The sequence below is a fragment of the Podarcis muralis genome, chromosome 14 (assembly GCF_964188315.1).
Source record: "Podarcis muralis chromosome 14, rPodMur119.hap1.1, whole genome shotgun sequence".
In the NCBI taxonomy this organism is placed as follows: Eukaryota; Metazoa; Chordata; class Lepidosauria; order Squamata; family Lacertidae; genus Podarcis; species Podarcis muralis.
The window spans coordinates 6,778,340-6,793,111 of record NC_135668.1 but is presented as its reverse complement, the minus strand read 5'-3'; the positions used below and the strand labels follow the sequence as shown (position 1 = coordinate 6,793,111).

At 46.5% G+C, this 14,772-nt stretch overlaps 1 protein-coding gene across 3 annotated transcripts in view; it reads right to left on the bottom strand.

Annotated features, from left to right (window-relative positions):
* Positions 1–14,772, bottom strand: part of WDR72 (WD repeat domain 72) — a 79,738-nt gene that overhangs the window by 18,103 nt on the left and 46,863 nt on the right. For all 3 annotated transcript variants that reach the window (XM_077918700.1, XM_077918702.1, XM_077918703.1), the window contains 2 exons: positions 14,555–14,637; positions 13,320–13,476 (listed from right to left, as the gene is read on the bottom strand). In XM_077918700.1, the coding sequence (XP_077774826.1) occupies positions 13,320–13,476; positions 14,555–14,637 (240 nt within the window). The remainder of the gene's footprint in view (positions 1–13,319; positions 13,477–14,554; positions 14,638–14,772) is intronic.

Sequence of the window (14,772 nt, the reverse complement as noted above, 5' to 3'; positions counted from 1 at the left end):
TCATCTCCAATTCTTTTTTAAGACTGAAAAACCATGTAATTGTAGGTTATACAACAACTTAATCTGACTTAAAACCTAATATCAACCTCCTGCTTTATAAGTGCACTTGGTTAAGCTGGCTTGTGATACTGGTGTGCTCAGTTTGGGGGTCGTCATTATCCTTTATTAAGTTACTTGTAATCCTAAAAGCCTGTGACTGGGTCTAGATTTTTGGCAAAGATCCAGGGATTTCCCTTCTCAGAAGATGGGCTGATTGAACAGGCCTCTGTGGCAAGTCTGAAGCTTCTGAGTGAGCCACAGAGCAAAGTTTGATCAGCCAGCCCTGCCAGCTAAGGGGCTCCACCTTATGAGATCCTATTTGACCACCACAAGACATGGCAGAGTCTGGGAGGGATGTGTGTGTCAGAATATGACTGGGTTTAACTGCCAACCTAGCAGTTCGAAAGCACGTCAAAGTGCAAGTAGATAAATAGGTACCACTCCGGCAGGAAGGTAAACGGCGTTTCCGTGCACTGCTCTGGTTCGCCAGAAGCGGCTTAGTCATGCTGGCCACATGACCTGGAAGCTGTACACCGGCTCCCTTGGCCAATAAAGCGAGATGAGTGCCGCAACTCCAGAGTCGTCCGCGACTGGACCTAATGGTCAGGGGTCCCTTTACCCTTTTTAAATAATTTTCACCAAACCTCCTTCCAGCTTTGGAGAAACCCATTGTGGAGGAGGGACTCTTTCAAATGCCAGGTACGCCTCAAAATGAACAAGGCATTTAAATGGTCTGGAGTGACTTGTTTAACAGCAGGGGTGTTACATTATGCAGAGCCCTTGACTGCAGACTAAAATCATTTTCATTTCACATACTAAGTCTCATAATGAATTGGTGGCATTTAGGGAATAGAATACTTATTTGGTTTCAGTGCTCTTTTAAAAGAAGTCCCTACTTTCTGTAATAATAATAAATTAATAATAAAGAATAATAAATTTTATTTATATCCCGCCCTCACCAACCGAAGCCAGGCTCAGGGCGGCTAACAACAATAAAACAGTACAACAGTACAACACAACACAACACAACACAACACAACACAACACAACACAACACAACACTCTAAAATCATTCATTATAAAATTAATTCAAAGCAAACCACTGGCAACCATTGGGCCAGAGCTCCGCGAAGATTGACGAAGGAGGGAGTCAGGCTGTGCCCTGGCCAAAGGCCTGGTGGAACAGCTCTGTCTTGCAGGCCCTATGGAAAGATGTCAATTCCCGCAGGGCCCTAGTATCTTGTGACAGAGCGTTCCACCAGATCGGAGCCACAGCCGAAAAAGCCCTGGCTCTAGTTGAGCCTAACCTCTCTGTGGCCTGGGACCTAAATGGCAATGTGATCTTTAATTCTACTGTCATCTGTGCTGACAGGGTGGGGTAGGGAATATATATATAAACACACCAAAACAGCCTGGGGGTGTATTCAAAGGACATCAACAAGAAGCAGAATTACAGGACTGGAAACTTCTTTCCTTTTTTCCCACCCAAAACAAAGCTTTCAATACTGTTTCCACAAACAGGAGCTGCTGCTGCTGGAACACGGGAGTAACCATGATTTATTTTAGGGGGGCAGGCTTTATGTGTTTTGGGGAGGCAGAACTGAGTTATCTGTGATGCATTTGGTCAGTTAAGTATTTTATTAATATACTTGGTTTAGGTGGGGCAGCTACCCCCCTGCCATGCCCGTGTGCTGGAAGCAGAAACCAACATTTCCCTGCCTTCCCAGCCAGGGCCCCTCCACCAACCATCTACCACCCCCACAAGCACACAATTTCTGGCCCTTAATATAGGCCCCAAGCAGAGTACGCCAAAGAAGAAAGAGAAGAAAACAAAGAAGAGAGATGACAACAATAAAGAAAGAAAGGAAGGAAGGAAGGAAGGAAGGAAGGAAGGAAGGAAGGAAGGAAGGAAGGATAAAAGGAAATGAAAAGAAAAGAAACAGGAAGAGGAAAGGAAAGAGAGAGAGGAAAAAAGAAGAGGAAAAAGAGAAAAGGGAAAGAAACAATAAAGAAAGATAAAAAGGACTTTTTCCATCTGCCAGTTATTTTTTTAAAAAAGAACAAAATATTTAAGATAACATCCACCATCTCCACTTTTTGTTAAACCATGTTTATTTTAAGTGTCTCAAAATCATTTGATTCCTCTCTGACTTTTGACACCAGTTTCAGGGCAAACCCATTTAGTTATTGTTTACCCTCACAAGGAGGCAGGCCAGGACCAGTATTCTCCAGGACTGATGAGGAACTGAACCACAGAGAGCTGGGATGGAGGTGGAGGGAGGGAAGGAGGGAGAGAGAAAGAGAGCACTTGCGAGACTGCCTTATAGAGGAAGATCATTGCCCCCCCCCCCCCAGCTTGGGCAACTTAAGCTGCTCCCAAATGCCCTGATTTTGTCTTCATTCATCCACCGTGTTGCAAAGGGATTTGATCCAATTCATTTGGCTGTTAATGCAGCTGACTTGACAACTAGCCTCCTGTTAATTCTGGTGTGGAGGCAGATGTGTTGAGACCAGGCAGCTATCTCTCCCAAATCAGCACAAGACAGGAGGCTGTGACATCAGGAATTGATTTTGTTGTAATTGCCAGAACCCAAGAAAGGCCTACGGAGATGGGGGACGGGACACATGATCCAAAAACTAGGGTGGGGAGCTTGTGGTCTTCTAGATGTTGTTGGACCTCCATCACCCCCAGCAGTAAGCAAGGGCCATGGTTAGGGAGGAGGATGGGAGGTGTAGTCCAACAATAGGTGGCCCAACACAGCCTTTAAATTAGTGTAAAACTTGAGGCCAGCCTAAGACATTTTGCTTCCTCTAGCAAATGGGGCCCCTACCTCAAGTCAAGGTGAATATGCTGAACACGACTCAACTTATTTTGGAACCTGATGCAGAAAACCCAACAGGCTCCTCTCTTTCTCCCTGACAATAAAATTACAATAATAAATGGAATAATCAATAATTTGCTGTCTTTTCATAATATGCCAAATCAGCTGCCTGAGGCAGTCACCTTATTCTGCCTAATAGTACAGCTGTCTCTGTTCAAACTGCAAGTGGTTCATAAGCAGAGCCTTACAAACATGCAAACGTACATATCTCATGAAGCAAGCTGTAGTCCAAAATGCTTACACCACAATCAATGTGTTAGTCTTTAAGGTGCCACAAGACTCTTGGTTGTTCATCAGACTTACGAGCTGTAAGCACTAAGATTAGCCTTACAAGCAGACAGAGCAGGGATCTCTGTTGAGGATCAGAGCAATGAGCATGAGACTTCCATCTGATTCAAACTGAGAGCCCTCTTTGAGTTTTGTCGAAAGCCAGAGGAGGCTTAAGCAGCTGTCATCTGCAAAATGTCATCATAGTGCATCATCATAGGGACACTGTGGTGGTCAACTGCCACAACCATCAGTGTCAAACAGTAAAACTTCAGACCATGGAGATCTGCCAAGACTTGGACTTGATCTATAACTACAAACTATCTATCATATCTATCAATCTACTGAATCACTCAGTAGATTTGCAGGTGAAGCAATACATAGACTCCATGGTGCTGCAATTATTTTCAAAATACTGTGCATATTTGGCAAGATGTATAAATCATTGTGCAAGAATCTTCAGGTTACTGTGCCTATGAGTAGGTATATACAAGTAGACACAAATTTAGTGCAGTGATAAAAGAGTCAAACACACAAGAAACCAGCATTTGGTTACAGTTCCTCCAACCAACCAGAAGACACCCCACCTCATTTGGCCTAGTGGAGAAAAGGTCAGAAAGCAATTTTGAATAATAAACGAGACCTCCTGACCTCCTGACCCAAGTCTGGCAGGGTCAGTGGCAGCCCTTTTCACCAAATGCTGATGGCAGAGACACAGACAGCTCCACTAATGAGCTCCTGGATAGAGCAATTGCCAATCTGGAGGTCACTGGCCTGCTGCTTCACAGGAAGGGGAAAGTGATGCTCTATTTGCCTGAAAGTGGAAGCCAAGGGGGTCAGGGAAACCCAGAATGGAGTTGTTCCTCCTAAGGCTAATCCCAGTGTGGGCATGATCTCATGAGGAGGTAGCACGTTACCAGGTCCACTGGAGAAAGACCACTAGCACAAATTTGCAATGCTGCCTTAGCTCCCACTCAGTGTCATGAACTGGCTAGATGCAGAGGAATGGTGGAAGGCACCAGTGGGGGAACCCCCAATAAAGGAAAGCTCAGAGCCTGGGGACTGGTAATTGGATGATGATTAGTGGTCAGAGGCAGAAGACGGAGGTGTTGGTGTTGGAAGAGGTAACAGGGTTTAGTGAGCAGGGAGAGGCTGTGGCAGAAAGAAGTGCAGAAGCAGAAGTGGAAGAAGAAGAAGAGGAGAGAGGCCAAGAGGCAGAGATGAGTCAGGCTGGTGAAGATGCCAGGGTGTCTCCCTCTCCTGCTACAAGCTCCCCTTCCCCCGGTCTCCCAGGACCAGGAGAGGTATGAAGTGGAAAGAGAAAAGACAGGGGCCTGTTTAGTCTCAGATTGCTTGGGAAGGACCCTGGTGAGGAGATTTAGTCAGCTGTGGGAATGTGAGGAACTTCACTCTCCACAATTGCCTTGTACGCGCAAGACCTACCAAGAAGAGTTGATGAGCTCCTTGGGCCTGGCACCCCCAAGCAGGCCTTGTTTCTTCTAATAAACTTCACTTACTCAGTGTGATTTTTTTGCTGGTTGGTTCCTTGATACTCAGCCTCTTCATCCCACATGTGTCAGGAAGAGACCAAGAGGCTCTTTCTGATCTGCTTGTGTTGGATCAGACCCAGGGATCAGCTAGAAACCTCAGGGAAGCCCGTAATGCAGCAGAATGGAAATAACTGCATCCACACCCACACATACCATATTAGTCTCCAGCCAAACATTAAGCATCAAATAGTCTCAGCTCCTGTAATTTCTAGGGACGCAGGTGGCACTGTGGGTTAAACCACAGAGCCTAGGGCTTGCCGATCAGAAGGTCAGCGGTTCGAATCCCTGTGATGGGGTGAGCTCCCATTGTTCGGTCCCTGCTCCTGCCAACCTAGCAGTTCGAAAGCATGTCAAAGTGCAAGTAGATAAATAGGTACCGCTCCAGCGGGAAGGTAAACGGCGTTTCTGTGCGCTGCTCTGGTTCGCCAGAAGCGGCTTAGTCATGCTGGCCACATGACCCGGAAGCTCGGCCAATAAAGTGAGATGAGCGCCACAACCCCAGAGTCAGTCATGACTGGACCTAATGGTCAGGGGTCCCTTTACCTTTACCTTTACCTGTAATTTCTATCTGTATAATCACTGTGATTAATAGCCCAAAGTTGTCCATCTAGTTCAGCATCCTGCTTCTTCCTACAGCAGCCTACAGGAGCCCCACAAAGATATGAGGGCAACAGGCCCCCTCCTGTTGTTTCCCCTTCAGAAAATGCCATTCACTGGCACACACATCTCATGAACCAGGAGGTCCCATCCATGTGGTCATAACGGGCCTCTTCCATGAACTTGTCTAATCCCCTTTTCAAAGCCACCTGACCTTGTTGCCGTAGACACACTATGCGGCAGTGCATGAATGAGTGTGAAGATTGACAATAGTGACACTGCTCTCTGCTCACTGCTTATGCACCATGCCTGATTTTACAGCCTTCTATCATGTCCTCTCTTAGTTGCTCTGTTTTCTAAACCCAAAAATCCCCAAACGCTTTGGCCTTCCCTGCTACAGCAGATGCTCCAGCTTCCCATAGAGGGGAGGATTTTCTAAATGCAGATTTTCTAACTAGAATAACCACTATATTTTAAAAGTTCCCTGTCTCCTTACTATGGAACCCCTAAGCCTCATTAAAGCGATTTGTAGCAGTTTGTTTTCCCCCTTGTGGTTTAGGTCGTTTGAGCGCGCCCCCACCCCGCAAGAGTTCTGGTTCTTTTCCAGATTTCTGACCTTCTTGAATCTGAAGCCAAGCGCATTTGCAGACAGCTGCAACACGAGAGCCTCCTCGTCCTCCCCTGCCATTGACCTTCAACCTGATCTGAAAGAGCCACCTTCTCTCTGAGAGAGAAGTTATTCATTTACTGTAATAGCCTCCTGAGCAACGGCTGGCAATTGTGCCCAGATGGGATTCTGTGGGGCTTCCAGCTCCAGAACCAGCAGGAGGCTGCAGTTGGATCAGCTGGGGCTGCAAAAGTTGATCTTTAAAAAATATGACTGGTGTGTGAAATTAAAGGAAAAGAGTGTGTGTTTCAGTGCAAGCAGGGCGGGAGGAGGGATTAAAAACAACAGTTCCTATCATTTTGCCTGCGTCTATTCTCCACTTACTGTTCCTAAGCGGAAATCTAATCTTCTCTGTTGGGGACAAATGGGGAATCTGCAGTGCAGCTTTTCCGCTGGGCCAGATATATAAATGCGGTGGCTCTTTCATTCAAAAGTGCAAAGAAATGAAATGGACTGGATAGGGGGGGGGGGAGGAAGCACCAGCTCTGCAAAGCCGAGCTGCAGGTGGCGATGGAGGAGACAGTTTGTGAGGCATGGAGGGCATTTATCACAACCCCTAGACAAGTTATTGAGCTGTCTGTGAAAAGCAGGAAGAGTTCTCGCAGAAGGCAGTGGCTGAGGCCCTTGATTGATAGAGTGAGATGATGCAAAGCTGTCTGATGGCCTCTCTGTGAAATAACGCAGAGGAACTCAAGGTCTTTCTTGACAATCCCTGACCACAGATGAACAGCTACTTTATTACAGCGCAGGGAAAGGTTGCACCTTGCCCCAGACTCACCCACCCGCCGATGCACACAGTTAACTTCGCCAACAACCCACTGGGCGTTTAAGGGGTCTGCAGACTTCGTAGGATTTAAAGGGACAGCAGATTGCGTTAGTTCACAGGTGGGCTTCTTCCCTGCCCCCCCTGCAATGAAAGTAACTGGAAATAATATAGTCAATCCGTACAATGCTGTTCTGGGACCAGACAAGAATATCGGGGAGCTGTGCCTTCTGAAACCTTGACATTGTCAGCCTCTATGAAATGCAGGGTTTTTATTTGTCTTTAAGCCATTTTACAATACAGTGGTACCTCAGGTTAAGTACTTAATTCGTTCCGGAGGTCTGTACTTAACCTGAAACTGTACTTAACCTGAAGCACCACTTTAGCTAATGGGGCCTCCTGCTGCTGTCGCGCCACCGGAGCACAATTTCTGTTCTCATCCTGAAGCAAAGTTCTTAACCTGAACCACAATTTCTGGGTTAGGGGAGTCTGTAACCTGAAGCGTATGTAACCAAGGTACCACTGTAGAGAGTGATACCTGAGGGACACCATAAAGGGATCTTCCAAGGCAGAGGTGAATCTCAAGTTTCTGTGCTGCAGCTCCAGGGCATTGATTTCAGGAACTCCTCCCAAGTCACTTTGGATGTTGTGGGGCATGTCTTCTTGGGGGGGGGGGCTCTTTTTGCTAACTCCACTCCACTTGGTGGGGGTCAGGGGGGCTGCATCAGGCCTCCAGACTAGACCCCTATTTTAGAGTAATGGCTCTGTGAGCAAGTCAAGTGCTTGAGTGGTGTATCTCTTAGCACACACTGTTGTCCCTTTTGCACTGGTTGTTTGGTGTATGAGAGAGCAAACTTATGCAAGCAGCCTCTCCAGCCACTTAGGGATGGATGCAAGAGAAGACTGAACTTCCTGGCAGCTGACTCATCTCAGTCCAGCTCAAATGATGGGAGCAGCCACTCTACAGTTCACAGATTTGATTTTTTTTAATTATTAGCCTCTGAATTACAGTTTTATGGTTGGATTCCTAACACGGCCAAGTTGATGTTTAAGTGAAAGGATCAGAAATGATACTTTCTGGTGACTGCAGCCATTTATGACTGGCAATTTTAGCTAAGAGAATTCAACAAACAAGAATTTTAATGGGCTCTACCAGCTTGATTTTGGGAAACACAGGTGGACACAGCAGAGAAGGCACCTTAGCTGGCTGGCTGGCTTGCTGCTCCAGTGGGTTGTTGGCAAAGTTAACTGTGTGCATCAGCACGTGGGTGAGTCTCTTGGTGCCTCTTCTCATTCCTTGGTGCAGTGGGACAATGATCCCACTCCACCAAGATCACCTCCGAAGCAGCCAAGCTGTCACCTGCTCCAAGCTCTGTTCCTAGCTTCAGCTCCTCTGGCACACAATCGTTCTTAAAACCCATATGCTGGAGAGCACAGCCATTTGGATCAGGCCCAAGGAAGAAGACCCCCAGTTTGATCTTTGAAGGAGAGGACACTGGGAGCTTCTAAGAGAAATGGCTCCATAAACTGCTGCTATTATGCTCCTGCAAATGACTCATCCTTACAGTAATGGCTAAGAGGCAAGTGGGCTTCCCCAGGCTGGACCTGAAGCTGGCAATCCTAAACCGTCAGCTCAGCTCATGCTGGTTGTGGCTCAGAGGAAAGGCATTCCCTTTCCGGGTGGATTCTAAAAAGGCAGTTCATGATCTAGCAAAGGCAAAATGTCAGGGGGAGAGAGAAATGGATGAGGCTCAGCAGTGGAGACAGACAGCGGTTAGCTGTGGAAGGAGAGCAGCAGCCGAGGTACTGCAGAGGGAGCTTCCCATCTCCAGTTTCTGTTCGCTTGTTTGTAATTTATTTTTAGAGTTTCTAGCGGAATGGATTGATGTGTGCATTATGTGCAGCAGATATCAGGCCCACGTGGGCAGATGCTTAGTTGAGGTTTTCAAAAATGCATGGAGTGCACGAAGCACAAATCTTGATGACCCCACCAAATGTCAGGTGGGCCAAAATCTGTGCAATGCTTTCAGATGCCACAACACAACACCAGGTCCAGTCATGTTTGCAAGATGAAGGAACTAGAAGCATCAAGTTCTGCAGCAAATCTAAGCATAAAAAGTTCAGGGCAACTTGGCTTCTTCTGTGGTGTAGTGTGTTGTAGTGGTTAAGAGCGGTAGTCTCGTAATCTGGGGAACCGGGTTTGCGTCTCCACTCCTCCACATGCAGCTGCTGGGTGACCTTGGGCTAGTCACACTTCTTTGAAGTCTCTCAGCCCCACTCACCTCACAGAGTGTTTGTTGTGGGGGAGGAAGGGAAAGGAGAATGTTAGCCGCTTTGAGACTCCTTAAAGGGAGTGAAAGGCGGGATATCAAATCCAAACTACTCTTCTTCTTCTTCTTCTTCTTCTTCTTCTTCTTCTTCTTCTTCTTCTTCTTCTTCTTCTTCTTCTTCTCTTGCCCAGCCCCAGTGGGAGAAGATAGTAAGATAAGTGTAGGGAAAGCAGGAAGGCCCCAAATAAGACCTCAGCTCCAGCTTTTAGTTATTTCTTCTCTACTCTTGTGCTTGATTCAGAAAGCACAACCAGTGCAAAGTGCAGCAACTTCGGGGGGGGGGGGCACCCAGCTTTACCCATCAGTGTACATGTTTCATCTGTTGTGTACTGCCAGGTTGGGTACCGCTGAGGGACGACAGTGCCTTCCCTGGATCCAGTGGGTGTGTTGGAGGCGAGGGGCTTTCCTGGGCTTGGGTGAAGCCTGTTCAGCTTCATCCAGGCCCGGGAAGTGGATTGCAGCTTGCCTGCCTATTTGGCCAATGGCAGGTGGGCTGTGGCACCAGACCCACCCCTGGGGCGGATCAGAGTGAGATCGATTTCCAGGGAGGGGCTGAGTAATTTATTTTTTTCTGAAAAGGGGGTGGTAGGCCAAATAAGAATATCTGATATAGGTTTTCCTGAACCTTAGTTCTTCAATTTTGATTTGCACACTGCTCAGTGTTATGTATGGAAGTGAGAGCTGGACCATAAAGAAGGCTGATCGCCGAAGAATTGATGCTTTTGAATTATGATGCTGGATGAGACTCTTGAGAGTCCCATGGACTGCAAGAAGATCAAACCTCTCCATTCTGAAGGAAATCAGCCCTGAGTGCTCACTGGAAGGACAGATCGTGAAGCTGAGGCCCCAAGACTTTGACCACCTCATGAGAAGAGAAGACTCCCTGGAAAAGACCCTGATGTTGGGAAAGATGGAGGGCACAAGGAGAAGGGGACGACAGAGGACGAGATGGCTGGATAATGTTCTCGAAGCTACCAGCATGAGTTTGACCAAACTGCGGGAGGCAGTGGAAGACAGGAGTGCCTGGCATGCTCTGGTCCAGGGGATCACGAAGTGTCGGACACGACTAAACGACTAAACAACAACAGTGTTATTTGTATAAGAGAGTTGTGTTTTGTTTTTTACCAAGTTTCATTGAATGTTGTGTGTTAATTGTTGTTATACACATTGCTTAGAGATTTTTGTTACATCAGGTGGGATAATTTTTAATAAATAAATAATAGCTATCGGGATCAGTCATCTTTCCCCAAAACCACCCACCAGAGATGGGGAGCCACCTTTTAAAGTGGCACTTCCTGTGCCTTGGCATCCAAAATGTTGCTGCTTCCGTGTGGAGTTTCAACAATATCCTATCAGAACCGTATCCTTTCTAATGTTTTGGATGAGCCTGGTATGGCGCCTGCACAATTGGATTTTGTGTAAAAATACACAACAAATCTGATTTCTGTTGCATTAAGGAGTTATGTCTGGTAAAATATATGAAGCAAAGAATGAAATAAGCTGCAGTTCTACAGAGTCTTCCATTTTGCTTCCTTCAATACTTGACCACTAATATTAGAGAATATTGGATCAAGGTACAGTTTTAAGTGAATGTCTATGAGATGATACAGTAGCCAAGTTAAACCACAGGTTGGATGATAAAATACAAAATTGAGTTGTGTTCCTTTACAGGAAAGGGCTGTAATATGAAACAAGGGTGTAATGTCTTTCAGTGATGCATATTCCAGAAGAGGAGGAGGAGGAGGAGGAGGAGGAGGAGGAGGAGGAGGAGGAGGAGGAGAAATGTGCTGGCAGGGACCTCTACCGAGGCAGTTCAAGAGCACAGTACTTCCATGGAACAATCATGGCTAAGGACCGTTGTCAAACTGTTTCCTTCTCTGTGAATTTGCCAAATCACGTCTTCAGAGCCACTGAAGTCAAGTGGCCTTCACCACTTCTGGTGGTAAGAGCAATCTCACACCTTAGCCGCTCAGAATACTCCGTCTCTATTCTGCCACATCCCCTTTCTGTAGCCAAGGAAGAGCTTGAGAGTGAACACAGACATTCACTTCCGCAAAAGAAGATTGGTAGGCCATGGCTCAGTGCAGGAATGACAGTGGCCCAGGTCCCTCCTAGTCACCTTTTCTGTTAGGACATTAGCCACAGGGGGAGGGGGCACCGTTTGCCTAAAATGGGAGGGTACTTATGGGTGAGGCTTGTAGATTTCATTAAGGTCCCCTTGAGCTCTGGCTTGAATCAGCTTGGCTAATGAGAACTTACAGCACCTAGACAGGGTTCTTTTAACATACCAATGTTGACTTGATAACTGAAGACAGAGTCATGCCAATTGGCCCAGTCGGGCTTTGTGCAAAGACCAAACGGCAGATTAAAGGATCACCAAGCCCAACCATCCTCATCCTCAAGCAGGACACCTTATGACTGAAAACATACAACATGGATCCCTCTCCAGCCTTGGTACAAAAATAGCTAAGGATGGGAAAGAAAGAGATTCCAAGAAAGAAGGAAATTGCTTATATATTTCAACAAGTTTTTTCTAATGTACTAGCATATATCTGTCTTTGTGAACAACAAACTGCCCACTTCTTGCTGAGATTCAGCTGTCAACACCTTTCTTTCCAAGTGGGTTGATGCAAGGCGCTCTTCCTGAATGGTGCCTACCAGAGTTCACAATGCACAACCACTTCCTAAATATTCGAACCAAACAACCTTCTAGTAAACGCAGGTTACACATGGTGAGCTGTGACTCCATGAATGCTCAGGGGTCCCACACTGATGTAACCTGCACCTGGGGTGTCAGGGAACTGACATCGGAGCAGAGTGGAGAGGTTAGGCTCCCCAATGATGCCGGAGAGGGAACCAGTAAGGGAAGAGAGAGAGAGAGTCCGCTGGGGAAGGAAGTCCAGGTTACACCAGGAAGAAAGGAGAGGCTGAGAGCACTTCGGAGGGGGGGCTCCGAGACTCTTCCAGTGAGGTCAGTGAGGCGAGTGGAGGACCACCGCTTGGCACGCCCACTCTGCGCAGAAGGCTTCCGCGCAGGGAGGCGAGGAGGAGGTTGTCCATTAAGGAATTCTTATGCTGGAGGAAATTTAGGAAACGCCCACTGACGGATTCTGCCAGCGACTGAAGCAGCAAGCACAAAAGGGCTGCTCAGCCAGGGAAAGACGCAACCACCCCAAGCAGTTCGGAACAGTGGGAGGTTTACACACAAGCAACCCCAATTCCCCTGATATGGGGGAACCTGACATGACAAATATTATTTTCTTTTTCTCTTCTCTTTGGTAGCTGTTTTTGTCTCTTTTAAAATGTACATTAGTTTTCTATATCTTGCGGTATTATGACTTTAATAAAAATCTTAATACCAAAATATTGGTGTAGAATGGGGACAGGAGAGGGGAACCCATTGTAAAACCAAAGATAATCCCACATGCATGTCCATATTAGCACAACTGAAACTATCAACCGTGTTCTTTATGGCTGAAAATTTTTAACTTTTCTTAGATTCCTGGAACAAACGTGCTAGCCACAAATCTTCATGACAGACACATGCACACCACGAGATTATGAATTAGCTATGACAGAGAAGACTCACTAATAGGATTGGATGTAAACTTCAGGTCACTTAATTTTAAGGCTCTGCTAATGGCCTAAAGAAAATTGGATATCATCTCATAACATAAATTCTGAATCAGACTTTCCTGCCCATCAACAGGAACACCATTAAAAGTAACAGCAACTAGGCCCGCTGTAAAATGAAATGATGCAGCTGTAAAACTAATTTCCACAATGTGGATTATTCTACCACCAAAGCATAAAAACTCCACATTTCATTGTATGAAGTTATAAAATTGGAGCAGTAACATTTTTAGTATAAGTCTGATCTCATTGATAAAAGATAAATCTGAAAACATCTACTCATTTCCATATAATTTGTTGTTCACTAATGTTATTTATAAAATGACATGCATCAATTGTTTGCAATCGTATTTCCAATACACCCAACGAGAATGAAATACTAGAAGCATTTTGAACATATACACAAAGCAACACCCTTTTCCCTCCATGCCTTAAATATGGAGATGATGAACAGGAATAGTAGCAGCAACTACCTGAGGGAGATCTGCAGTTGCATGAATTCTGGGACGGAGAACCCTGGTCTTATCTCAGAAATTAAACGCTTCTCCATCCACCTTAACCTGCCCTCACACCAACAGATGAGACACTTACCCAGCAAGGGGTGGCTCTTTATTATCTCTGGCTCCTCGGTCCTTTGCTCCTCCACTTTGGCACTTGCTTGCCCATGACCGTTGGCCAAGGTCTTCCGATGGTTTCTCAGGCCTTGCCGAACTTCAGCCAGCAGAGCAGCCTGAATGGCTTCAGTCATCTGCCAGAGATGCAGGCTGTCAGTGAGGAGGGTGTTAGGCTGTCCTGCCCCAAGCCCAGGCCTCCCCCCCCCCCCGCCCCTCTTCTCCCAAACACAGCTTCAGGGAGGGGGCAATGAGCAGGGAAGGCCTACTTACTTACCTATGCTTCTGAGCACCTATGCAAGGATGCTCAGTGCAAAGGAAAGGCAAAGCTAGGCTGACCCTTTCCCCTGCTGCATTGCTCTATCAGTGGCAACTGGCTTCATGATAGGAAGTGCTAAAGCTGGGGGTGCTAAAGCTAGGGGGGGTTGAGGAGGTGACCAGGACCTCTCCTGCCCATCAGACTGGAGAGGCTGAGAACTTTTCAACCACTTGTCACATACAGAGCAGCCAGTTCCTGATATTCTTTGACTTTGAACAGCCAAAAAGAAAAGAAAAAAAGACCTCTCCACACACTGAAACATCAGACGGATGGCTAGGCCAAAACTTTCCCCTAGATGCATCACCTTTTTATATGCAAAGCGCTCTTTCAGATGTTTGCATGGTCGTCCATATCAGATAATTTCTATACATGCAGAACTAACACAATATGCAAAAGGTTCAGGGCCAGCCTATTCCCTGACACGATCGTCTTACACATGTGTAGGGCAATCACTGGAAATCCGACAGGTCAGCAACAAATATGTCAGATGGAGTTTCTGCTCATGGTTTCAGCAGGCTGTGACTGTGTTGGTGAACTGGTCCTGAATCAAGGCAGAGACCTGGAGGCTGCGAGCCTTCCTGATTCCCCCAGATCTGCAAAAGCTGCTTGGTCTGGATTCCCTCGTGCACATGAGCTGACCAAGGTGCCCCTGCAGGACACACTGTGCTGACAAGGAAGGTGACCCTAGCTGGATTTCGGCACGAAGTGCATCACCAACAGATAACTGACTGTGGGCTTCTCTGTCATACCAAATGTCTCAGCTACCATATCTTGTTCCCCATGCCAGCAGTCTGCAATGGATTGCCACCACCTGTCCAAGGCCTCTTTGCACTTTGTTGCTTCAAGGAAGCCTACACAATGGTTCTCAATGGTTCTCAATGGCACCCAATTCCTACCTCTATGGATTGGTCTCTCCAAGACGAAATGAGTTTGACAAGTGAACTGTTCTCTGGTTCATGGACGGGAAACCCCAATATGTCTGAAAATAGAGGAGACAATCTTTGTTAGGCTGCATCCAGTTGAAGTATAACAATGCCCCAGGCCTTTAAAACAGAACCGCTTGTCTTGAAGGCCATGTAAAAGATGATGGCAACATAAGAAAATAAGTTTCATC